The 25,657-nt window shown below is 45.5% G+C and overlaps 1 protein-coding gene across 3 annotated transcripts in view; it reads right to left on the bottom strand.

Annotated features, from left to right (window-relative positions):
* ETV6 (ETS variant transcription factor 6) overlaps positions 1-25,657 on the bottom strand; it is a 237,618-nt gene that overhangs the window by 130,794 nt on the left and 81,167 nt on the right. Inside the window, exons 1-2 of one of the 3 annotated variants that reach the window (XM_060024304.1) lie at positions 8,277-8,458; positions 7,604-7,730 (exon numbers count right to left, since the gene is read on the bottom strand). In XM_060024304.1, coding sequence (XP_059880287.1) covers positions 7,604-7,640 — 37 coding nt within the window. In that variant the 5' untranslated portion in view covers positions 7,641-7,730; positions 8,277-8,458. Of the gene's footprint in view, positions 1-7,603; positions 7,734-8,276; positions 8,459-25,657 lie in introns of those variants that run through there. The other 2 variants (XM_060024303.1, XM_060024302.1) reach the window with 2 other exon arrangements.

Genomic DNA, 25,657 nt, shown 5'->3' with positions numbered 1-25,657 from the left:
TCAGAGACAGGGACCCTTTAAGTCTCTCAAATCCTGCCCCACCTCGCTTCTGAAGAAACCAGAAAAAACAGCCACCCTACCCCAAAACACACATAGATGGTTCAGGCGACTGAATCAGAATCTTCTGATGGCAACAGTGAAATCGGCAACGCCCGAAGGTCCTTGGTAACACTGACCTCTGGAAATGCATAAAGATGAAACGGGCAAAGTCATGCCTGTCAGAGACTCCAAGAGTCTGAGCTACTTTGAACTCAGGCATGAAGCAAAACGGGAGAAACTATCTGTTATTTGAAGAGGGAAACTTGCTCCCATTTGTAGAGACTCAGCCCAATCAATGTGCTTTGTGACGATGGGGAGGTCGTGGGGAGGAACCCAGGGAAGCACAGCTCGAGTCAACATCGTGTTGAGTCTTTATCACACCAGCCAGCGAGTGTTACAGAGATACGTGTGAGCCTGGCTGCTTAACTGATGGACGGGGAGTCCCCAGTCTGCAGAACCCTAATATGCCAAGAGAAAGACCACAGCGGTACTGATGGTGGGGAAAATCCAAGGGGAGACAGGAGAGAGGACAAGGAAGAAATGGAAATATCATTTCTTATTTCCTGTTGTTCAAGTCTATTCCTAGAATGAGCTGGTTCCCATCGACTTTTCTTCTTAAATGGATCTTCCGCTGCATCTGTCATAAAACTTCAACACTGGGTGTAGAATGGAGCCGGGTATCTCCAGGCTCATGTAAATATCCCACAGCCAGTGACTTCCAAATGTCTACTTCGGAATTCCAAGGAAAGCGAGCGCCTTCCCCCCAACTCCCTGCAGGACCGCAACCACTTTGTCAGAGCATTTGTCAGAGGAACTGCCTTAAATGTACACGGAGTGCACGGCACGGAACGTGAAGTGAAAGAAAAGGTCGATTGACCTCTGGTTATATATTTTTTTTCTTAAAAAAAAAAAAAGACATCTATAAATAGCTGCATTTATTGAAGCTGCTTCCTTATCAGGAAGCATGCAGCTAGGAATTAACGTCTGCCTGCATCGGAAATTCTTGCAGACAGCAAACCCAAAAAGGAAATTTCCCTTCCAAAGCATCCTGGCTGTTCTGTTGTGGCCTGTTTTTTCTCTTCGAGCTCTTTGAAGCCGCTACCCAGGGCCCTGTGCGGCTGGAAAAGCAGAAAGCCTTGAAAGTAAAAAGTGAAAGACCCCTAAGGAAGGCTTGAGGGGTACAAGAGAGAAAATGCTGGTGGCTGGCCATCGTTGTTAGAAGTCACGGCTGCTTTGTCAAGAGACTGAGAAGGAAGTCTCCTTCCCCATGTCCCTGCCTCAACTCTGCTGGTGATGTCACCGTACGTCACAGGCAGCTGTGTGAGGAGGGGCCGTTTGGGGAGCCCTGATAATGGCTGAGGATAGGGGAGCATCTGTCAGGTCTGAGGAGGTGGGCAGGGAGGGTTGAAGAAGGAGATGGCAGATTCAGGCAAGGCCGGGGAAGAAAGTCGCTCCAGACAGAGGTACAGACAGGTACAGTGAGGGAGGAAAAGGCCCTGGGATGGAGTGCCCCAGAGCAGAACCAAGCTCACAGAAATCACACTTCCATCGCGACCTAGGGAAATCAGTCTCGATATGTGCAGACAGAACTCCAGGCCCTTTCTTTAATGAAACAAGCAAGCACGTCCATGCTTCTCTTGGCCCTTGAAAGGGAAGACGCACCTCCTCAACACACGATTTACCAGTTGTGGAAACTGAAATAGAGCCCTCATGAGCTCCTGGCCACTGTTCGCCAGGCACTGTGCAAGATGCCACATGCAAATTAGCTCTGATCCTCATAAGAAACCCTCATCAACTATATTTCAATAAAATTATTTTTAAAAACCCACAGAAAAAACAAAACAGACCAATACAAAGTTGCTAAGAGAGTAGATCTTAAAAGTTCTTATCACAAGAGCAAGAACTGGAACTATGTGTGATGATAGATCTTAACTGGGATGATCTCCAGGCTCACGTAAATATCGCTCAGCACCAGGTAGGGACAATGGTCATTTCACAATACATACATATATTGAATCGTTATGTTGTACATCTGAAATTAATGTGTTATATTTCAAAAAATTTTTCCGTATTTTGATAATCATTGTGATTACGTAAGAGAATGTCCTTGTTCTTAGAAAAAATACACAGAAATATTTACGGGTAAAGGTAAAAAAAAAAGAAAAGAAAAGAAACCATCATCAGTAGGTGTTTTATGAAATTAGAGCCTTGGAGAGGTGAACTCATCTCTCTAATAGAGAGAGGCAGCCCTGGGATGCCAGCCCGTTCAGGTCTGTTGGAACTCAAGTCCTTCATATTGCTGCGCTTTTTCAACCAGAAACTCCGAAACAGCAGTGGGCCCTGTTCCCAAGAGGTCATCCCTGATGAAATGCCAGGGAATGTGGGGACTTGGGTGGGCCCTTCGTGGCCAGCGCTGTCCTGCTGATGGCAGAGAGATACTGGATTTCAGTGTCAGCTCACTCAAGAGGGAGAAGCAGGAGGAATGGGTGAGCAAAACTGAAATAATTATCCATTGAGACAGGCCAGCCCGTTGGGAGGCTCAGCACAAATGAATGGCCAAGCGCATGACTGGAGCCCTAGCTATTCCCAGTCCCCGCATCCACGGCTACCCAGACGCCAACAGTCAGCACTGCCTCTGCTTTCAAGTCCGAGAGACTCTGCCATTATGTTTTCTCCTAGGAAGGGGAAATGGTGACTTCTGAAATAGAAATCATGTTAGATTCTTCACGTGCCATGTGAATGTGAACAATTCAGTGTAACTATCTGAGCCATGGTCATCTCATCAATAAAATAGGATTAGTAACACCTAGGACTGCCGCATGATTAAATGAAACCACATATATGAACACATTTTGTTACTTATAATAATATAGAATACTAACTAAGATTATCCTTAATTCCCATTTTTTGCCTCTTCTTTGGGAACGGAAAGAACTTGAACGTGTATAAAATTGCTGGCTGCTCCACTCAATAGCAAAGAGAAGCGCTGCATCTCTTTTCAATCTCCTGGCTCTAACCGAGCGACTGTCTTACGCTCGGTCACTCTGCTGAGACTGCAAAATCGCCCAAGGGGGTGAGCCATGAGGTCACGTTTCCAAAGGAAGGCATTAAATTAAATTATTAAACACACAAGCAGGAGCAGTAATGTAAGAATTCTGCAAGATTCACAAGGAAAGGAAGGAGAGCCAGGGGGCTATTTGTGGAGTTCCGACTCCAGACAAGTCTGCGCAGCTATTACGGCTATTTAACAACCCGCAACGTCATAAACCGTAACCCTATTAAATGTGATGAATGAGTCCTGGGTTCCGATTTTTAAATATCAATTCCCAGGAATTTCAGAAGAGCAAACTGGCACCGCGAACGGCAAAGGCTTTAGACAGGCGGCATCCCATCAGCCTGTGATTAGAAGCAATTCTGTCGACTAAATGCGAGACGATTCTGTTAAAAGGAATTTAATAAGGAAAAGGCGTTCAGCGATTTAAAGTCTGCCCCATGCATCTGAAATACACGCACTGTGGTCACGTGGGCGGCCCGGGGCATCACGACTTGAGGCTGAGTATTTCACAGGGCTGGCATCAGCTCATAAGGCACATTTTGCTGCCCCCTTGGCACCCACCGGCCATTATTTAGAAAAAGTCGTCCCTGGGCAGACAAACTAGAGGGAGTCTCTCCTTCACACGAGGAGGCCGTTCACCACTCAGAGGATCAAGAGTGATCTCCTCCAGGCACTCTCGGGGCTCCACGGTCCTGTAAATGTTCTCAAGGTACCATGAAAGGTTTACTATCCCTTTAAAGAATGGAACTTTTCTGGACTTCCCTGGCGGTCCAGTAGCTAGGACTCCATGCTTCCAAAGCAGGCAGCGCGGGTTCGATCACTGGTGGGGGAAATAAGATCCCACATGCCGCACGCAGCCAAAAAATAAATTAATTAATAAATTCAAAGAATGGAACTTTTCATTTTCACCTACCTGCTGTAATTGTCACACTTCAGCTCTTCTAGCCTCAAGCTTTAAAAAGAAATTTAGTACCCTACATGGAAGGAAGGGGGAAAAAAACCTTTCTATCTTCTCAATAAACAAACTTGTGTCTGCTCTCCTGGTGCAACAAGGAAGTTCCAGGAAGCTGCCGCAGGACTCCGGTGGGTGGGAGGGCAGGGAGGAGGCCTGGCCAGGATGGTACGAGGCTGGCCCTCCTCCCCTTGGCCCAGACTGCCCCTGCCTGTCCCTTTCAAGTCCTCCAGAATCACCACTTCGGGCTTGCCCCAGTTATCACTTTGGTGTTTTTTTTTGTTTGTTTGTTTTTTTTATCAGAGGCCAGGAAGAGGAAAAGCCATTACTTTCTACATCTCAACAGCTTCCTAAGTTGTTACACTGTGTCTTCAGCTTGCCCTGTGTTTGCAGAACAAAATGGTGAGAAACCTGCAGCACGAGAACCTTAAATATTATGATTCCTGCCTTCCGCCCTAACCAGGAAAGGCTATCTATTGAGTTAAGAAGGAAAGGAGAAAAAGAAAGGGTTAAGAGAGAAAGGGTTTATCTGGAGATCAATGAGGACAGAGGGCGAAAAGAAGCCACTTGGAGGCATACCAGTCTGGTGAGTATCTCTTTAAAACAAGCGGCTAAAAATGCTTTCAACCCAGCAATACCATAAATGTCCTGCCGCTGTCTTGGCTTTCGGATTCTTCCCCGTACTTTCCACGAGCATTCCGCTGGGAATTGTCTGGAATCCCAGATTCAAACAGCAATAACCCAATTCCCTCGTTAGAATATTTATTTTCTTTTCGGTTTGGAAACCCAGCTGGGATGCATCCTCAAGTATACGACACGGCCTCAACCATCCTAGGCACTCCAGGAGATGTTTCTCAAACAGCACAATGGGCAGCCGAGTGCTGGAACAGGACAGGGAGGCGGGCAGCTCAGTCTCCTGTGGAAAGTCCCAGCTGAAGACAGACAGCAAGAGCCTGGGAACCTCCACTTTCAGAGGATTCATTCCAGATGTGGGAACAAATGGTGTTACCATGGGGCTGATGCAGATTGCAAGGAGGGCTCTAAAGTCAGGCTGCCAGACAGGAGCATTCATTCAGACAAAACCATCACCATGACCTGAATCCCTAACCTAACAACTGACTATGTTCTAAGGCCAGCAGTAATGTGCTATAGTTCTGTATCTGATAATTCTCTATGGGGGCATCCATCTACCCACCCATCCATCCATCCAAGGGAGATATGCGAACTATTCAACAACTGATCCACCAGTTAGAACAGAGTCCAGCCAGAAACCAGCCCTCTGGCCACATTAGTGAATAGTGGCTAACCGTCAACCCTGAATTCATCCATCCATCCAAGAAGTACCTATTAAACACACTTACATCACGGCCTAACAGATAAAAGCCCAGGCTCTGGAGTCAGACGGAACTGAGTTTGAACCCTGACTCTATCTCCTACTGACTGTGTGACCTTGGCAGGTTACCTAAACTCTCTAAGCCCTAAATTCCTTATGTGTGACATGGATATAACAAAAATACCTACAAGGATCGCTGTGAGAATTAAATAATTTCCATAAAGGACTTCACATAGTGTCTGGTACAGAGGCATCCCACAATAGCTATTAGCTACTCTGACTGTGTGCTAGGCACATGGCAGGGCCCGACAAGACAGTGGTGAGCGGCACCGCTGTGACTCCATGAGGAAACTGTCAACCCAAGAAAAAAAGTAAAGTGTTGGTATGGAAGAAACAGTTCCAAGTAGGGAAAAGGATGTCTTAGGTGAGATCATAATCTTTTCAAGTTAAGAGGGCTGTTGAACATTCTCCTGTCCAATCACAATTTTGTATGGTAGGAAAACTGAGTGTTAGGAGGGCTGACTCACAGTCGAACAGCTAGTCTAACAGCAGAACTAGTTAAGAATTACAACCTGCTGACGGTCAGTTCGTTGTGTTTGTTAGTGCGTTTTACCGTGGTAACATTTTATGCAGAGGCAGTTCTGTGGCCAAAGAGCTTACATATGTGAAGTTCAGAGACAGACCAGGAGTTAGGGTCTTTCCGGAAGCTGGGGGATGGGCTGTGTCAAAGTACAGGAAGAAAAAGCCATGAAACCTCAGCCTGGTGGGGACAGGGGTTTATTATTTCTTTTTCTCTCTTTATGGAGACTTCAGGCTCCATAAGGGCAAGGAGTTGGGTCTGCTTGGTTCATTTCTGTATCCTGGCAACCAGAAGAGTGCCTGGCACAGTGCAGGTAACTATTTGTTACCAATAATAGGTAACTATTTGTTACCAATACCAGTTAATCAGTAACTATTTGTCGAACGAATAAATGAAGGAGATTAGGTAGCAGGAGTGCTTCCTCTGCATGGCCTGAGTATGTTCCACCCCAAAGTGAACGGTCCTGAAGTGAATAGCTTGGTCACAGAACAGCTTGGGGAGGGAAAAAAGGCTGTTAGTGGTCTCTTTCCCAGGCTGTCTGCTCACAACGCTCCCTGGTGCCACAAAACTCCATTCTGCTGAGTACAGCCGTGCCCTCGATCGTGACCATGGCATCTTCACAGTCCCAATCTCTTCTTTAAAAGTTCAGTGTGGAGAAGAGGGTAGACTGAAGCTGGAGTGTGCTGACCCTAGTATATACCAACTTTGTAAACACTGATGGATGCAGCAAGCTGGAGGAGGGGAAGGGTTCTCATGGCCCCCAACTCCCTTTCAAGGATCCCAGCCACCATCCTCACTGTCGGGGAGAAGGGGTACGCCAGCAATGCACGCCGAGTACCTCCCAGCATCACAGTCATGTGATCTGCTGAATGAGCACAGAGAGAGGAAAGAGGAGCCTGCATCCTCTCTTGCTGTTCCCCACTCTCAGCAGGCAACCTTCTGCTTTCTGAGGAGGGATGGGCCAGGCGGAGCAGAATAATCTGGGAAGCACAAGCACGCCCGAAAAAGACGGCAGGTACAACTGGGCCACCATTCAAGTCATGAGGAATCAACTAGGGAAGGGCCAAGGTGACCCCCCACACACACCTCCCGCCGTGTCGCGTCCTCCATAACCTGGACTCGTGCCCTAAGGCTAACAGTCAAGCCAGAGAACCTGGCATTTTCTTGGACACCGCGACCAGGGTGGCAATCAGGTGATGCATTCTCCCCGGCTGCGCTTGGCATGCCGGATCATCGGGGCTGGGTGGCAGCTCAAGAAAGAAAGACAAAAAGGAAAGGACAGGTGCTGGGTGCTTTGAAGCCTGGCCCCAGCAGCACAAGTGGGGAGGCCCCGACGCCCTGCTGAGCTGCAGCGGGTAGTATGTCATAGTCAAGAGACGAAATGAACACGCAGAGAAACGACAGCCAGGAAGCTCAAGCTTTTCAAAGCCATTTGCAGGTGGGAGGGGGCGAACGATGCCAAAGCAGCTTCGGGAGGTCGTGGGAAAACCATCTCTGGGCGCGCCCCTGCCCGGCTTGCAGCCCCGCCTCCCTGCCACCACCACCCCCCCCCCCACAGCGGTCGATCCTTCTGTCCAGCTGTCGGTCCGTCCCTCCCGTCCAAACCACCCCCCCACGTCCATCCCGGGGCGCGCGAACACTCACGCAGGTGCGCAGGCAGGCGGATCGAGTCTTCCTCCATCCTGAGCGCTCGGGGCACTGGCACATGAAGCGGCGTCGAGGAAGTGTAGCTGGGCACCGGGCTCTCGGGGGGTGTATATGAAATCCGTTCCTGCTGTTAAAAAGAAGGGCAGCAAGAGGGGAGGGGGGGAAAAAGACAATGAAAGCCTGGAACTGAGGGCTGACATCGCGAGGGGGCGGGTTCGGGGCGTCTGGGTGCTGGTCCCCTCTCTAGACACTCTGTGCAGCTGTCTTTCAGATCGCCAGCATCAGGGATTTGTAACAAAACGCGGGAGAGGTTTAAAAGCGGGCTTTTCCTTTGCCCTCAGCTAAATAGGTGTCGTTTTTTTTTTTTTTTCCCCTCTCTGTACTAGTTGTTTGTTCCAGTAAAAAGAGGGGAGGCAAGACCAAGGGAATGAAACAATATGTCTAAGAGAATGGCGTTAAAGACTCCTATCTCAAAAATTACTCTACCGGTCCCATAATTAATGTCACCAATACATTAAAACCACCTTCCCTCTTCTCTGGCAATATCCCCATCTTCTAATCAAAGTAGGATTCCACACTCAGATCCAATGAGAGGTGAGCCCAACATGATGGCTTATAAGTTCGAGATTTTAGTTAATAAACCTGCAAGCAAGATTTGTCTATCACCTACCTATCTCAAGACACAGCTACCACCACCAAAACCTCCAGTGTTTCATTTTTCCCTTCATCGCAGGGAATGCTCTGCCACCAACAGTTATCTCCTTGTCCCCTTACGCTCCATCTTAGAACCAATAATTTCTTTCCTTCGGAAGCATCTCAAGGCTCATGCAAAGAATAACCTGCATTTAAGGAAGTACGGTTTAATCGAAGATTCTTACTCAACTGACAAGGAAAGGGGGAGGGGAGACCCAGCACACCCACTGTTTAAATTCAAACAGGCGGCATTTATGAGATCAATTAAAACAACTGGATGGGATGGGAAGGATTAGTTTTAAGTTAAAAACGTGCCAACTAATGGCAAGAAACCAACTATGGTGTACACCGGGGAGGGCAGTGCGACTTGCATCTCAGATCGACAAATACCAACTAGTTTGACTTGCAGTCCATACATAAACCACAGAAACTACAAGAAGTTGTGTTTAACAGGGCAAAGTAAATTGGGACACACACGGTCCAAAAATAAGATGGGGCGGGAGGAGATCGGTAAGATGCCGTTGTGAAAACAAAAATGGAGCAAAAGAAAAATCACAGATTTAAATAAAACGAAAGGGGTGTTTACGTATTGGAAAGAGTTCTCTAACATTTTATATTCCATCAAATATGCAAAGGGAAGCAGGGGAGTCCCCCAGCCCTGTAACCAAACTGAAGCTTCTCTTCTGCTCATAACCTGGAAAGTTTGGCAGCTGTGGCGGAAGTTTCGATTTTAAATGAATATATACATATTTTTGTAATTTCCGAATGGAGTCACAATAACTTCCCTGAGGCATCCTCTACCAGCAACTAGGGCCTTTGGAAGATTTCTGTTTAAACATACATCCCAAAGTCTCCTGGTGAATTTCTTAATTAAGGGCAGACACATACACCCTAGATTTCATTTCTGGATCAATGGAGACGTCCTGTGAAAGGTCACCCAGAGGCAAAACCTTCAACTTCACTTTTCTTGAACTTTACCAAACATCACACATATTCTGAGCAACTCTAACTTAAGGAGGAGTTATATTTTTGGTGTTTGGCTTGGGGTTTTTGAGGTGAAAAAGTCAGACATAAACACACATATGGGAAACATACGAAATCTGCTGAGGGGTTTTTCAAGGTGAGCTAGGCTTTTTTAAACATTTTAAACATAGTCTGTTTTTCTAGTTTAACAAATTCTCCATACACTTCACCCCTTGAATAACACCCCACTGCCACCCCAGTCCCAATATATGTCTCGATATCTTATCTACCATTACTTTATTCCCAGAAATAGCTTTCTGTTTTGTTAGGGTTTTTGCAGAACTGAAACTGTTGATGAAGAAAACACGGTGCAGCCAGATAGCTTTCAGATGGCATGGCATGAGTGTGAGAAAAAAGATGGCATTTCCTAAGACGGTGACTTTCCCTTAAAGCAAGGAGAAAGTTAGAAGATCCTATAACTAGTCCACGCGAGTGAGAGGCCACCTCTCCGCGCTCCCTCACCCTCACCAACTCCATCAAGGATGGAGCCCTCAAGGCAGATTGTACTTTATTTCTTGGGGAAATATACCTCCAGCCTGCGACATGCTCAATTATCGTTGTGTTGTACCTTCTTTTCACTGTACTTTCTTTGGAGGCAGCCCCCTGTGTGTTTACATTTGTGTGTGGTTCCCAGTCCTTCCTGCTACACTGAATGCCACACTTCAGGGCTTGGCCTCGGATTTTTATGCCACACCCCCACACGTCCAAACAATTGCAGATGAAGACAACCTTGCTATTTCATGATGAAACCTATAAAGAGAAGGCCGGACACCGAGTGACTGTGGAAACTGAATGCCTCTCACTCCTGATGATGGATTCCACTCGGCAACACTGCGACATCCTAAGCCTGGGATGGGAAGCTCTTTTCAAAGGTTTCAATGAAGAGATTTGTCAGTAACAAAAGAAAGGGTGGGTATCTTGACCAAGAGGGGGAAAAGCAAAATGTGCTTCTAGGGTCTTGAGCAGCAGTTTGCTAGCGGCTGTTACACTACCGTGACCCTGGGCTTAGCAGCCAGCAAAGCACTCAGGGGACCCCGGAAAGGACGCCGCCCAGCGTGGGGGCTCCTTTCCGAGGAGAAGCAAGCACACACCTGGGCATCCCCCACCAGACTTATGTCCCTTGTCTCTCTTTCTGTCAATCTCTAGGGTGACTCACGTGGTCCTCATTTTAACATCTGTTATTCTAACCATGCACTTAACATCTACCATGGTACAAGCAGCAGACTATCAGCAGTGAGGAATATGAAACAAACACTGCTATCCCCGATGGAGACGTCCAGGCAGAGGGGCTTAAAGAGACTAACATCCGATTCCCCCCAATAACGGAAACCTCTTTATTCTCAGAACTGCCTCTCTGGTCCAACCCCAAGGAAGGGAAGGGGAGTACCCCCGCTTACAGCGTATTCACCTCGAGAGCAAATTGTCAGTCGGATGAAAACCAGAGGTGTTTTATTTGAACATCACAGAGGGGAGTAACGATTTCCCCAAGAGGATTATAACCACTGCTCTAATTAAATTAAAATGCTGCTGACAGTGACATTAATGCATTCAAGCGTTGGAGGGGGATACACTGCCAGCAGAGGTCAATGATGTGACTAAAAATGCCGTGATGTGGTCACATTATTGTTTAGATACTGAAAAAGGAAACATGCTGCTCTCAAATGTGCAGGCACAACCTACCAAACCAACTGGGCAGAACAAAAGGGAGCACTGCCGTTTCTAAGGCCAATTGTAATACCTCTGAGAAGGGGTGTTGGAAGAGCAGCACAAAGCTCTGGAAGGAGAAAATAAGGCTAAAAATAGTTTTAGGCAAAGGATGAAATGTAAATGTTACTAACCATTATAGAAAGCTTTCAAAACATTAAATGGAATGCGGAGTTAGGGTTGCTACAAGCATGCTATTGAAAGTGAGCTCTATCCCTGACCATGAAGGGTCACAAGGTGACCCTTCAAGAGGCAGTTCTGAGAATAAAGAGGTTTCCGTTATTGGGGGGAATCGGATGTTAGTCTCTTTAAGCCCCTCTGCCTGGATGTCTCCATCGGAGACAGCAGTGTCTGTTTCAAGGTGACCTATCTAATGCTGCTCATTTTTTAAAAAAAATTATTTTATTAAAGTAGAGTTGACTTACAGTGTTGTTAATTTCTGCTGTACAGCAAAGTGATTCAGTTATACATATATATACATTCTTTTTCATATTCTTTTCCATGACGGTGTATCACAGGATACTGAATATAGTTCCATGTGATATACAGTAGGACCTTGTTGTTTACCTATTCTATATATAATAGTTTTTGCAACTGCTGATCCCAAACTCCCAATCCATCCTTCCCCCACCCCCTTCGGCAACCAGAAGTCTGTTCTCTGTGTCTGTGACTCTGTTCCGTAGATAAGTTCATTTGTGTCATATTTTAGATTCCACGTGTAAGTGATATCATACGGTATTTGTCTTTCTCTTTCTGACTTACTTTGCTTAGTATGATAATCACTAGGTCCATCCATGTTGCTGCAAATGACATTATTTCATTCTTTTTTATGGCTGAGTAATGTTCCATTGTATATATGTACCACATCTTCTTTATCCATTCATCTGTCGGTGGTCATTTAGGTTGCTTCCGTGTCTTGGCTATTGTGAGTAGTGCTGCTATGAACGTAGGGGTGCATGTACCTTTTTGAATTATAGTTTTGTCCAGGAGTAGATGCCCAGAAGTGGCACTGCTGGATCATATGGCAACTGTATTTTTAGTTTTCTGAGGAACCTCCAGACTGTTCTCCATAGTGGCTGCACCAATTTACATTCCCACCAACAGTGCAGCAGGGCTCCCTTTTCTCCACGCCTTCTCTAGCATTTGTTATTTGTAGACTTTTTAATGATGGCCATTCTGACCCGTGTGAGGTGGTACCTCATTGTGGTTTTGATTTGCATTTCTCTGATAATACTTAATAATTCTGCTCATTTTTAAACCAGCCGCTTAGAACCTGTGACTACTGCATAAACCAAGCTTGCATGACTTGTGTTCAGTAGGAGAGTGACGTTTATCCTTCCTCCACGCCCACCCCATGGCTGCCTTTTACAGACAAGAGACAAAAACTGAATATTATTATCATCAAAAAAGGCTTTCCTTTTCAAAATTATTGAATATAGAGCTTCTATAAATCACGGGGATCCCCCAGCACGTTTACACATTTGTTCTTACGTCACTAACTCTTTGAAAAAGCTGAAAGGCTGAGAAATTTAGAGCTTACTGACCATTAAATACTAACCTTCTGGAAATAAAGATAAGGCATTTCTGTAATAGAGAAAAACAGAAATAAAGTCTGGTTGTACAGTCCACCGCCCCACATCTGGGGATTCACCAACTACGGATCAAAAACATGCCGGGGAAAACAAATTTCAGAAAGTTCCAGAAGCAAAACTTGAATCCGCCATGTGCTGGCAACCACTTACATAGCATTTCCATTGTATAAGTAATAACGACACGACTTAAAGTACGCGGGAGGATGTGTACAGATTATATGCAAATACTACACCACTTTATTTTATATAAGGGACTTAAGCATCTGTGGATTTTGGTATCCTCAGCGGTCATGGAACCAAACCCTCCTGCAGATACCGAGGGACAACAGTACTTGCAAAGAGATGGTTTAGAGGTAATTTCAAAGATTTCTTGACTGTAGAGCTAAGATGCCCTTGATTTAGGAACTTTTTCCAGAAATAGCCCCCGCCCCCATTAGGAGTGCCAGGATTACCCCAAAGATGGTTTCTGAAGCCTGTGTAAAGTCTTGAGGACAAAGAGTGTGATGGAAACAGTGGTGCCCATGGACCATTTCCCAAGGAAATACAGCAAAAATGCTGCAGGTGCACTTTTCATCCTGCTACACTTAGGTGTCCCTTCTATGCACTGAAAGCCAGCAACCCAGACAAGAGGGGAAACAGTAGGCACCACAGGCACAGCGGTCGTGCTAGTAATATTCAATATTTTGAGGGAAGGATTTCCTTCTCTTTTCCATCCTGCAGAGTTTTAGGAAAGCTGCCTAGGAAAGCTGATGCTTCTACTACAGTCATCTTCTACAGACTAAAGAAGTCTCTCCTATGGGAAACTATTTACTGAGATTTACTCAACTGAAGTCTGAATACACAGTTATTTAACTACACCCTTCTGGCTGCAGAATAATTCAAAGTGATGGCTTTGGCTTTCATTAAATAAGCTTTCATTAATAAGCAAAAGCAACCCATCACCAAAAAACTGAACAAGACTGAATTCTGAGCTGCACAGTTTTCTAGGTTTTTGGTGCCAGGGGTGCAAACAGAATACACAACAACCTAAACTAACACACTCTTGATTGCCAAGTTCTTTCACTTGAAAAACTACACTGAGTATTTTGTTCACCCCCAAATTTAGCAAGATCAACTTAAAGGACTTGCGGAAAGATGCAAACGTCACTCTTCTTTGCTAAATTTACACACAGCCACAGTCCACAATATCTTTCGCAGCTTTCGAGAAAGAAACAGCGTGCTTTAGGATCTGGGGTGAGAATAGTATACCTTAGGATGTGAGGGATTCAAATAAGAATTGCGAAGTAGAACACCAGGTCCATCAAATCACAGCAGTGAAGTTGTGATGCTGTCTTTCCCTCCCACAGAGGCTCCAGGAGACGTCTTTTAAACAAGTGACCGGAGCCGGTTGCCCTCTTAGTGCCCATCTCCTCTCCCGAGAGAAACATCCCTCTTGGTGCTGAGTCATCAGATTTTTACACCCCAATTGGTCTTTGGCTTTTAACATGCTTGCAGTCATTTCCAGCAAGAAAAATGGGAGTACCCCATGAAAACAGAATGGGCAGGAGCTACACTCCTGGTCTCTGGAGCGATCTCCCTTGGTCACCCAGACGCCCATTCAGCCCTTGAGGGGGAGGGTACACCCCACAATCTACATTTACACTGACGTGGGGATCATCTGAGGAGCCTGGCTTCACCTGTCCAAGGAGTGCTCTTGCTTCGGGCACTGAAGAAGATGGTTCGGGACCTGAACTATGTAAATTCCTACATGCCTAGAACTGAAATACAGTCCTTTTCCTCCTCTTCTTAAGGCTACTCTACCCTAAATCAGAAGACAGCGTATTGTGTCTATCAAACAGATACAATTAAGTCAAAGCACCTTAAGTCTTTCTTTTGCCCAGAACTAAGTTATCGATGCACAATTGGATGAAAGAAAAGAAGCATTAGCAATAGGCCAGGCAATCAAGCACTGCTGTAAAAGGCCACTAAGGTTTTGTTCTCCTATGATTGTTATGAAAGCTTTCAGCATGCATCAAGCGTCCACTAGGAGGCAAGGCCTGTACCAGGCATTACGAATTCTACCACCTTTAAGTCCTAGGATTTCTAAGGTGGCCCCAATATTAAAAATTCTGTCCAGGACATGGAAGCAACCTAAATGTCCATTGACAGAAAATGGATAAAGAAGATGTGGTACATATATGACATACATACAATGGAATATTACTCAGCCATAAAAAAGAACGGAATAATGCCATTTGCAGCAACACGGATGGACCTAGAGCTTATCATACTAGGTGAGACGGAGAAGGACAAATATCACATGATATCACTTACATGTGGAATCTTAAAAAAATGGTACAAATGAACCTATTTGAAAACAAAACAGAAATAGTGTCACAGATGTAGAAAACAAACTTATGGTTACCAAGGGGGAAAGGGCGGGGGAGGGATAAATTGGGAGACTGGGATTGACAAATACTCACTACTATATATAAAATAGATAACTAATAAGAACCTACTGTGTAGCACAGGGAACTCTACTCAATACTCTGTAATGACCTATATGGGAACAGAATCTAAAAAAAGAGTGGCTATGTGTATATGTATAACTGAATCACTTTGCTGTACAGCAGAAACTAACACAACATTGTAAGTCAACTATACTCCAATAAAAATTAATTTTAAAAATTCTGCATCACTTTACCCATAAATACATATGGGTACTCATACATAAATACTTATACTCCTCAGAACATATGTCCCAGTCTTGGTTGGAAAATATAGTCATTGCGACAACCAGGGAGGGAAGCTAGCATTAAGGGAGCGCTTGGCATATACTTCCCACGAAGCCTTTATTTTATTTCAGACTCACAATAACCCTGCAAGGAAGGCATCATGACCCCCATTCCACATGATGAACCTGATCTGAAGATGGCAGGGGGGAAGCAATCTGTTCTAGTCACCAGCTCGGGAGATGGTACGGCTGGTAAAAAGAGGAGACATAAGAAATTACATTGAAGTAGGGCCAGCCCGTCCACAGTGGCTTCACAACTAATGGTGACTCCCACGAGGTAAGTTCAAGCTTGTAAGAACAGCTGCAGCTTTGGAATATTTCATTGCTTCGTGCCCTCACTCCTCACAGAATTCCAGGGGGGTCCCCGAGGGTTGCTCCACAGAGGCCCCGAGCCAGGGTACTGACTGTCTTAAGCCTGTTGCTTCTGCTACTGGGAACAAAGATGGAGGGCGTAAGTACCTTTACCTGAAGGAAGGGGACTAAATGCAACGTGCGAGGGGAGTTCTCCTGGCACGGCCCCTGAGCGGGGGTAGACACCAGAATCCATCCAGAGATGGATGTTACCTGTGGGACTCCATCAGCAGAGCCGTCAGGGCACTTAGATTGCTGGTGCCTCTGAGGACTCTACCTCGTACTGAAAGCTCATCTTAGGGGATGTTTAAATAAAACCATGTTCCTTTTCTCTCTAACATTTTCTTCGACAACCACAAAAACCATTTCCCTTACTCAACACCTCTCCATTTATCCAAGAGCAGCAGATCTGAACGTACAGGTGAGACGAACAGGAGCAGTGAGGAGGAAAGGCCCCGTCAACATTTATCCGGGGCCTGTTTGTGGGCAGAACTCTGAACCCAGGAGGAGCGAGTCTGCCTCTGGGGATCACAGTGGCTGCCATCCAACGACGCCGGTCCAGGGGTCTGAAGATGCACCCTCCCCTTCTCGCAAATGAGGAAGGGGTGATGGAGGCGCTAAGGGGGCTTGTGGGGGGGGGAAAGACTGAAAGGATCGAAATAGGTGTCTTCAACTTCGGAAGGGCTAGTATAAGGCAGAGCGAAGGCTTCCCCTCAGCCCCCCAGAGGGCAGGGCTGGCCACACACACCTGTGCTCTAGGAATGTGTGTCTGATTACTGCTCCCCTTAAAGCCAATTTAAGACGAGGCTGAAAGGTGACTCTGAGAGGTGTTCCTGCGCTGGGAATTAACTCAAGTAGAACTTGAAGGTGCCTTATAACTAAGTCCAAGATGCTGCTTCTGCGTGATCTTCTATCTCCTGGCGAGTCAATGCTTATTAATTACATTGTGGGCAGAACACAGCCAAACAAAACAGGAAGACCACCATCCCCCTTCTCCATCAACTAGTCCCCAGAGGCCCCTCACACGATCCGAGGGGTCTACCCAATATAATAAGAAAAATTACTAGTATCTACAACTTGGAGCAACCCTTTCGAAGACAAGCATCAAAGACAAAAACTCAAATAGATTTCTTCATTGTCCTAATTTTAAAACATTTTAATTAAGATCCTTTCTAACCCTGAGATGCTATGAATCTTTTCTTGTTTTCTCTTCTGAATTTCTTAAATATTTCTGACATGAGTAGTAGTAAGCAGAATCTCAAGCTGTGATTCCTTTTCATGCCAGGTTGTGGTTTCCAGGGAGGTCTGTGCGTGAAGGATGCTTAGCTCATTTGGCTGGAACCCAGTGCTGACGGAGGCAAGGTCACAGGCTTTAGACCTGGATGGGAAAATGAAATGCACGCCACCCCATGGCCCAGATTACACCCCTAATCCCTGCCAGCATACAGACGACTTCTTTTAAGGTGGAGATTAGGTGAGCTCGGCAACAAACATCACCACTACTGGAAACCCCAGTAGCGCATGTCCTACTGACAGTGGGGTCGCTTCGGTATAAGAAAGGTGGTGTGACTTCATACAGAACCAGCTGGTGTCACCTCTGGGAAAAATACCGTCTTGCTGTGGGATTTATTCACAAATGCCCCTAAGCTTTTGATCCACCTTTTGAAAAAGGGTCACAGAATCCTTTCTTCCTAACTAATTCTAACAGCAGAAGAGGCAGGTGCTCAAAATGAACAGCAGCTTATATCCCGGCCACAACAAAGTGAGGCCAAGTTCGGGCCTTGATTAGCTGCTTTCTCCTCCATTTCTGCTGGTCCCTCTAATGATCTGGCTATTACAATTAGCCAATCTGCAGTGTCCCTGCCTGGGGCTAACAAGTAATGAACTGCAAGTGTTACTATTTAGTTGTATCAACGCGGCCATTAGAGAGAGCTTCTCAATTTCTCCCCGCAAAGCAGAGATACCTTCCAGGCATGTTCTACCTGCCCGTGGGGCTGCTCTCCCACTGCACTCACAGTGCCCCTGGGTACGAGCTCCCGGGGGACTCATGGGACCTTAAGATTGGGACAGAGGAAAGGATGAGGGTCAGGCTTCTGTGGAGACAAGAGGTGGAAGCAGCAGAAGAGCCCCAAAGGGATGCTTTGAACCTGCACATTAACCACTGATTCCTCCCTCCCTCTTCACCTGCCTTCCCGTGCCTCATAAACGTTCTCCCCATCCCCAAGCAGCTTTCCTCTTTCTGTTACAGCATCACTCTGGGCTTGGTCCATCTTCATTTCTTTCGTGAATGACTGCACCTGAAAGTCTTATAAAAGGAAGAGAGAGAAAGAGAAGCTTTTAAACACACACCCTCAGCTGACTGCTGGAGGTGACTGGAAGGGAGGCAACTCAGACACCCTCTACAATTGAAAAAGACTTTTTGTCCTGGGATGTATCTTTACAAAATGTCCACAGCTGAAATGGACCACACACGGAATGAGAAATGTGAGGCTTTAAAAACAGGCTACCAGAGCAAGGTTTGCATTCTAGTTCAAATGAGGGTAATCCAGAGAAATGCCGAAGAAAGTCTCTACAATAACAGCCCCACTGAAGTCTGCACGAAGTCCCGCAAGGTCCTAACTAGATGCTGCCCATTTCCAGTGAAATAGGAGACAACCCGGCCCCCCGACACACCTCAATCAGGAAAGGAGAAGGCTGGGTTACAACCACTGCCAGGGTCAAGTTGAACAAATTCCCTTGCTCTACATATATCAGAAAATTCCTGGGTTGCTTCAGGCAGACAAAGAAATAGAAAAAGCCCTGTAAACGATACCTAGAGTAACAAGTGCAAACGAGGTCTGGTACAGATTCATGTCTCTGGGAAAATGTTTCCTACCAATATAATTTTCAACAAAACCCTATTAAGAACACTATACTTGAAAAGCACCATAAAAGAAATGTCAACATCTCCTCAGCGTATGCCGTCTGAGGAACTGGCATTAAAATACCCAACCTTTACCATCACATAATATTATTTTAAAGATAAGTCACATGAAGCTTGTGAAATACTACGCGTTTCTTGAAACAAAGGCTCTCTATAAATGCAACGCATCATTACAATGAGAAATTTTTAAAGTCCCAAATAAAGCACTACTTTTTATGCGTGCCATAAGAATTAAACCTGTTTCCATGGTGCAGAGCGGGAAATTAACTGAAACCACAACTGAAGATGGACCGGGACCTCATACATGACTGACTGAAGAATCAGGGCAGAATTTATCTGCCTGCCCAACCTGCAGCCTCTGTAACTCAGAAGTAACCTATACACAATCTTGAACATTGATTAAGAGGGTCACGCACCTGCATCTCCTCTTGTAGAAAAACTTTTCCGGAAGTAATAACCATCCTGGCAAGGAATTTCTTATCTACTTTGTCAGAAACCATAGACGTTCCCTGATCTTGAGACACATGACTCCTTACAGGAACTCAGAAAAGGCATCCTTCCCTCCACGGTGGTCGTGGTTAGAAAGACCTGGGAGTTTGGGGGTTTTTCTGACAACTGATGACTGCAAACAAGTTCCGCTGCCAAGGTGAATATTATTAGGAGAAATGCTACTAGCATTAGTAGCATTCTAGAAGCTTAATGACAGGAATGAGAATGAAATATAGAAGCGTGTGTGTGTATGTGATGACAACAGTCATTAACAGAGTACGAAGCGGCTTGAAATAATAAACTCATGCGCTGCACTCCTGTAGCCCTGTTGTTAAGACTAATCATTTATTTTACATGAGATCCTGGGCCTTCATTACAACTACTGTGCTTGACAGTACATGAAAAATATGCTTGAGTTTCCACATACTTCAGGGACTCAGGATCATCTAATCATTTGGGAAGTACACATTTTCTAAATCAAGTATTCTGAATCTTCGCTGCACATCAGAATCATCTGGAGAAGCTTTAAAAAAAATCCCAGTTATCCGTTAGCAGAGGCAAACTACTGATATTATATACAGGATGGATAAACAACAAGGTCCTACTGTACAGCACAGGGAACTATATTCAATATCCTGTAACAAACCGTAATGGAAAAGAATATGAAAAAGAATATAAAAAATTAAAAGATTGTCTTTAATTGCCAAAAAAAAAAAAATTCCAGTACCCAAGTCAACCAGCCAGGTAGCTACCTATCTATCTATCTATCTATCTATATTTTTTTTGCGGTACGCGGGCCTCTCACTGTTGCGGCCTCTCCTGCTGCGGAGCACAGGCTCCGGACGCGCAGGCTCAGCGGCCATGGCTCACGGGCCCAGCCGCTCCGCGGCATGTGGGATCTTCCCAGACCGGGGCACGAACCCGTGTTCCCTGCATCGGCAGGCGGACTCTCAACCACTGCGCCACCAGGGAAGCCCCAGGTATCAATATTTTTAAAGCTCTTCGTGAGATTCCAATATGCAGAGAGGTAAGGCTGAGAATCAGTATCTTCAATCAAGACATAAATGGAGTAAATCCAGACACATGCTAAATGATTCTCTTTCACAGTAGCTTCTTAGAAACCTTATTAACCCATTTGCTAACTGTCCTTCCCTCCTGAGTAAACTACTATTGTTCTGCCTTTAACCATAAAGTAGAGATTATCGGTGTAATACAGGAAGTTCCCGCCTGATGACTACCTGGCCCACAAAGGAACAAGTGCCCCAGACAGGTGTGTCTGCAGTGGTTCCTCTTCCCTCCCAACTGCCTCTGGAGTTCCCCCAGCCCCACCCCCCGGGAGGCTGCTCAACTTCACTTTCCGGAGCTCCACCTGAAGCCCATGTTCTCAGCACCGGTTGCGCTTGACGTGGGTAGCAGGGCCGAGACAAGGGTAATGATGGCGAAGCTAGAGGGAACGAAAACGCATTCCACTTCCGGATTGCCCTCCCTCCCCCTTCCCACACCCAGAAGGGTCTGTCTGTCTTCATGTGTTCAGGCCCCAGACCCCGTCTTTCTGGCTCAAGAATCCAGCAGCTTGGAGTCCAGGGGGCCTCTTTTCCCCAGGTGAGATGCATGATCCCCATGACGGCTGTCAGGGCTGCCTGAGTGCCACTCGAAAATGGCGAGTGGGATACATCTTTTCCCCAAAGTAACCTTGCTACTAGTGATTAGGTCTTTATTTTTGCACATGAACTGTCAACTGACTCTAACCTGGAGGAAGGTCTTGACCTCCAAGCAGCTGACTTCTTAATAAAATCTTGGAACTAAACTAGTAGAAATCTCCAGCCTGCTAAGGTCTTCACCAAGACAGTTGAAAGTCCTTCCATGACATGCCGCCATGTCCTCCTAACACCCCTAGGAGTCATATCACCAAAACCAGCACAAAACCTACTTGACAGATGTAGGAACTGAGGTGGAAGGATTGACAAGATTCTTGAATGAATCCCATAACTGCTCTGGAGGGAGCAGAGTCCTAAACCCAAAGATGTCATCTTTCTCTGGAGTTACACCTTCTGTCTCTAGTGTTGTTTAAACTCTTGGTCATCATGATAAAGTCTGTGTATAAAGTGGCCCTTAAGGGGAAGCGTAGCTCACTTAAGAACCTAGCTGATTTATTCATTCATTCCTTGATAAAAATCATTCTCCAAAGAAGCCCCTGGAAACTGAAGTCCTTCCAATACAACAAAACTTTCAACAGTTTCCAAGCATCTTGATGTTATTAGTATTTTATCTCTTCTTCCTTTAAGCAAAATACAATTCTAAAACACTGATAGAACTGTGGCATCGAGATGGCTTTATCATCTGAAATTCACTCAGGTGTTGAAAGGCCTAGAGTGGGCAGTAATTCTCTTTGCGTTTTTCAGAAGCAACTTGCAAGCTACCCTGTGAAAGCCTGCTACAGCATCACTAGCCAAGCCTCACCAGTGGTGTCAACAGTTCTGACATGGAGCTGCCAACAACTGAAACCTATCAATAGGAAGATCTGGAAAGTTTAACCAAAAGTTGAAATACGGACTCTACAAATCGCTTGGAGCTTGTAGGGTTGAAACAGGAGCTTAGGAAAAGGCTAATATTTCCTTCATTGCTATGGAATTCCTCTCTAGTTGTATTCCTTTATATTCCCTGCCACAAGCCAATCAAATCTATGCTGACAATCCCCAAGATTTCTGCCTGAAGAAAAGGTGAATGAACCAGGCAGACACAAATGACAAAGCACTGATGTAGTTTACAGTTCTTTGTTCTCATGAGAATCCGTGGTTTCTGAGTGGGTGAAAAGCATTTGAAAATCATTCTGACGAACAGAAGAAAACTATCTTCTCAATGAACTTACTCTTATTAAAACCCATTTTCCAACCCTCAAATGTCATAAACCCATCCATAGAAAAGACCACAGTAACACAACGGGGAAAATGTGTCTCTAACTTTTGAAGTCTAGCAACTTCCCATAGGAAGTCCTAATCACACTTCCAATGGATGCCCTAAGGCATTATCTAGACAGGCATGTTTGACAGAAATATAATGCAAGCCACATGTGTAATTTAACATTTTCTAGTTGATGCAGAAGAGACAGATGAAATTAGTTTAAATAATATATTACATTTAACCCAACATATCCAAAGTATTCTTTTAACGTATACTCAAGATATAAAGCTATTGAGATATATTACTTTTTTATACTAAGTCCTTGAAATTTACTGTCTAGTTTACGTGACAGTTCAAATCAGACACTAAATTTTCACTGCAAATACTTGATCTGTGTTTATAGTTCACAGAATTTACAGCCGAAAAGGTAAATTTGCACACCCAATGCTGTTCCAAATAAATTTTTAAAGATTTTTAATAAATGACTCAAGTACATTTTAAAATTCAAATTGATTAAAACTAAACAGGTCAAGAATTCAGTTTCTCTACTGCATTAGCCACCTGTAATGCTCATAGCCTCATGGAGCTGCTAGTGACCATATCGTACACAGCAGGTTAGATCCTGGGGCAGCAAGCATGGCCCGGGGATGAGTGGAGGACGAGGTGGGACGCGCTCGCACATCCTTTCAGAAACATCCTAAACTCTGGACAGACAAGGGCTACAGATGACCCATGTTCCTCGTCCTTCATTTCTCCAACTGCAACAGTCAGTCATTAGATTCATCCAGACTGACAGCCATTTATAGAGAAGGACACAGGGGCTAGAGGTCCTTCCTGCCCCTGTACTCAGAGACAATGAGCTCGCAACACTCAGCAAAAATACACAGGAGTTTAGGCTCCATGAGGTCAAGTCTTTTACTTTCTTCTTCTCTCTCATTATGTCTCTCTCTCTCTCTCTTTCTTCCTTTAACTAGCCATCCAAGTTCCCTGGGAGCTGAAAAACGAGTTCGTGCAGGACGTCACTCTGCAGAGTTTCAGCTCTCCTCCCCAACACGAACAGTCACTGTGCATCGCAACCTTTCCTCATCTGGGTCATCCCTGAACTTGGCCACAATCCTTAGGAGATGCCCAGAAATATAAGCCAGCTGTAACTCCTAAAGCTCTGGGGCACGCGGTTGAATACTAATTATTTCTACCATCTAGGACCCTGAACCATAAAATCGAGGTTTAGACTTCTCAAAAGACAGCTTGCCCTCATCAGAGGAAATGTGTACCTAATTAGACGAAAACAGAATTACAGCAGAAGGAAGGCTCCATAAGGAGTAAAAGACATGATTCAACAGCCCTTGAGAGCAAGTCTGGTTCAGACCCGCCCTCACCTGCCTGACCTGACTCCACACAATAGGTACAGCAGATGTTGAAAAGGGACACAGGCTCCCTAGGCTGTGACTGACGTTCCACCTGAAGGACCTTCTTGAAAGGAAGCATGTTCCGTAAGGACCTTTGATAAGGCACATCCCCTTCCCCCAAATACTCAGCCTCTTACTAAAACTAACCTTACAGTTTTAACGAAACTTGTACGTACGCTTTAACCAATGCTAACCGTCCTTATCTGCTCTCCCCTACTGGCAAGACTAGAAAACGACGTAAGTAGAAGCCTGAACAAACAGTCCCCCATATCCTCCGCAATGATTCTTCCCTCTACAAAAACTACAAAAAGGGGGGAGGTGCAGACCTGAACCTCAGTTTTCTCAGCTACAAAATGGAGACAATTGTGCTCACTGATTGATAAGGTTCTGAGTAAACTGATTCAGTTAAAATAGGTAAAAAGGCCATGCCATGGGCTTCCCTGGTGGCGCAGTGGTTGGGAGTCCGCCTGCCGGTGCAGGGGACACGGGTTCGTGCCCCGGTCCGGGAGGATCCTACATGCCGTGGAGCAGCTGAGCCAGTGAGCCATGGCCGCTGAGACTGCGCTTCCGGAGCCTGTGCTCCGCAACGGGAGAGGCCACAACAGTGAGAGGCCCGTGTACCGCAAAAAAAAAAAAAAAAAGGCCGTGCCAACCATGGTGTTATTATTCTTATGCCATGGTTTCCAGAGCTTTCAGACCGAGGTCCAAAGACTCGTGCTGATTCACTTGCCCATTCCTTTCATCCAGAGCAAAAAAAAAAAAAAAAAAGAAAAAAATTAAGATGCACTGTCTCACTACATTATACCCTTTTATGTACAAACATTAGACATTAGATCATTGGGAAGAGAAGAATGGGTACAATTTTCCTCAGTTCAGACTAGAAAACTACATCAGTCGAATTTCTAGAGGCTGGCCTCGAGTGTGTTACATCCAGATTACAGGACAAACACTGGTCAACTGGGAATCTCTGAATGGCCCCGAGCATCCTAAGACCTAAAGAAAACTCCCACTCAGTTCAAACCACCGTCAATACGCACTTTCTAATTCAATAAGGGTGTTTAGAGACTGTAGGTTTTTTACTCTACCGTCCTGACCCAGAGCTTTTAGCATTTCCTCCCCATCCAGAGACTCAGCTGTGGGTCCCCCTTTGGGACTTCCCATCCTGCTTTGTGCCAGGTCAAGTCTCTCCGGCCCATGTTTGCCTGACGGCCTCAGCAGACCTTGCCCTTGACTTTGGATCTGGGTCTCCTCCTTCACAGTTCCTTGGACTTTCATTCTCCTGTGTCCATGTCCACGGCTGGGGGTCCAACCCACCTTCACGTGCTTCTCAGACCCCCAAACCACACTGGAGCCCTCTCACCCAGACGGGAAGGTTGTTCTGCTCGCCACCATGTCCCTCACACCCAGGGCAGTGCCTGTTGGCTCATAGCAGCCCTCGTTACATGTTTACTGAATGAATGAATAAGACTTATTAGACAATCTCACTCAGTGCATTTCTCGATGCCAACACAAACTCACCTCTTGTCCCGTGTTTTCCCCTAGGGCCATCTAGTGACTTTTGGACACAGTTTTAAGTCCAACTGTCTACATAAAAATCTTGCTACAAGCAGCCAGCACTGCCCTTCTCCTTGTCTTCTCCTCTCCAGGAGACACGCTCGCTGCCCCATGACCCAGTTAATGTGACTCGTCCTTAGGCCTTATTCCAGGTCGGTCCATGTTCCTGGAACACCTTCCCTCCAAGGATCCCATCTCATCAACGCTGCTGCCTCTCAAGAGAGAGACTTACTAATGTGCTTATACTCATCCCAATGCTGCCATCATTCCTCCAAAATACTTTAAAGACACCTCTTTCAGGACGTTCAGAAGCAACAACAGGTACCAGTTTATTGCTATTTCTTGGATCTGACCAAGAACAGTTTCAGGTATAGCTTGGAAGCCTTACCATTGGACTTGAGGCCAAATGATGACAGCTATGTCCAAAATTTAACTCCCACCTCGAGGACCGAAGTTGTTCATTGCTCGAATTATCTGTGAAATGTTTCTCTCCCAGCTAGACTAGAAAAGAGTGGGGACACAGACTGTGTCTGTGCTGTTAACTGAATTCCTCCATGTACGGTGCCTGTTACACTATACATACTCGACTAGCGACTGGTGAGTGAATGAACAAATGATCTGAAGACCTTTCTGAAAGAT

The sequence above is a fragment of the Delphinus delphis genome, chromosome 11 (assembly GCF_949987515.2).
Source record: "Delphinus delphis chromosome 11, mDelDel1.2, whole genome shotgun sequence".
Taxonomy (NCBI): Eukaryota; Metazoa; Chordata; class Mammalia; order Artiodactyla; family Delphinidae; genus Delphinus; species Delphinus delphis.
Note: the sequence above shows the minus strand (reverse complement) of the source record. Positions and strands in the feature narration are given on the sequence as shown.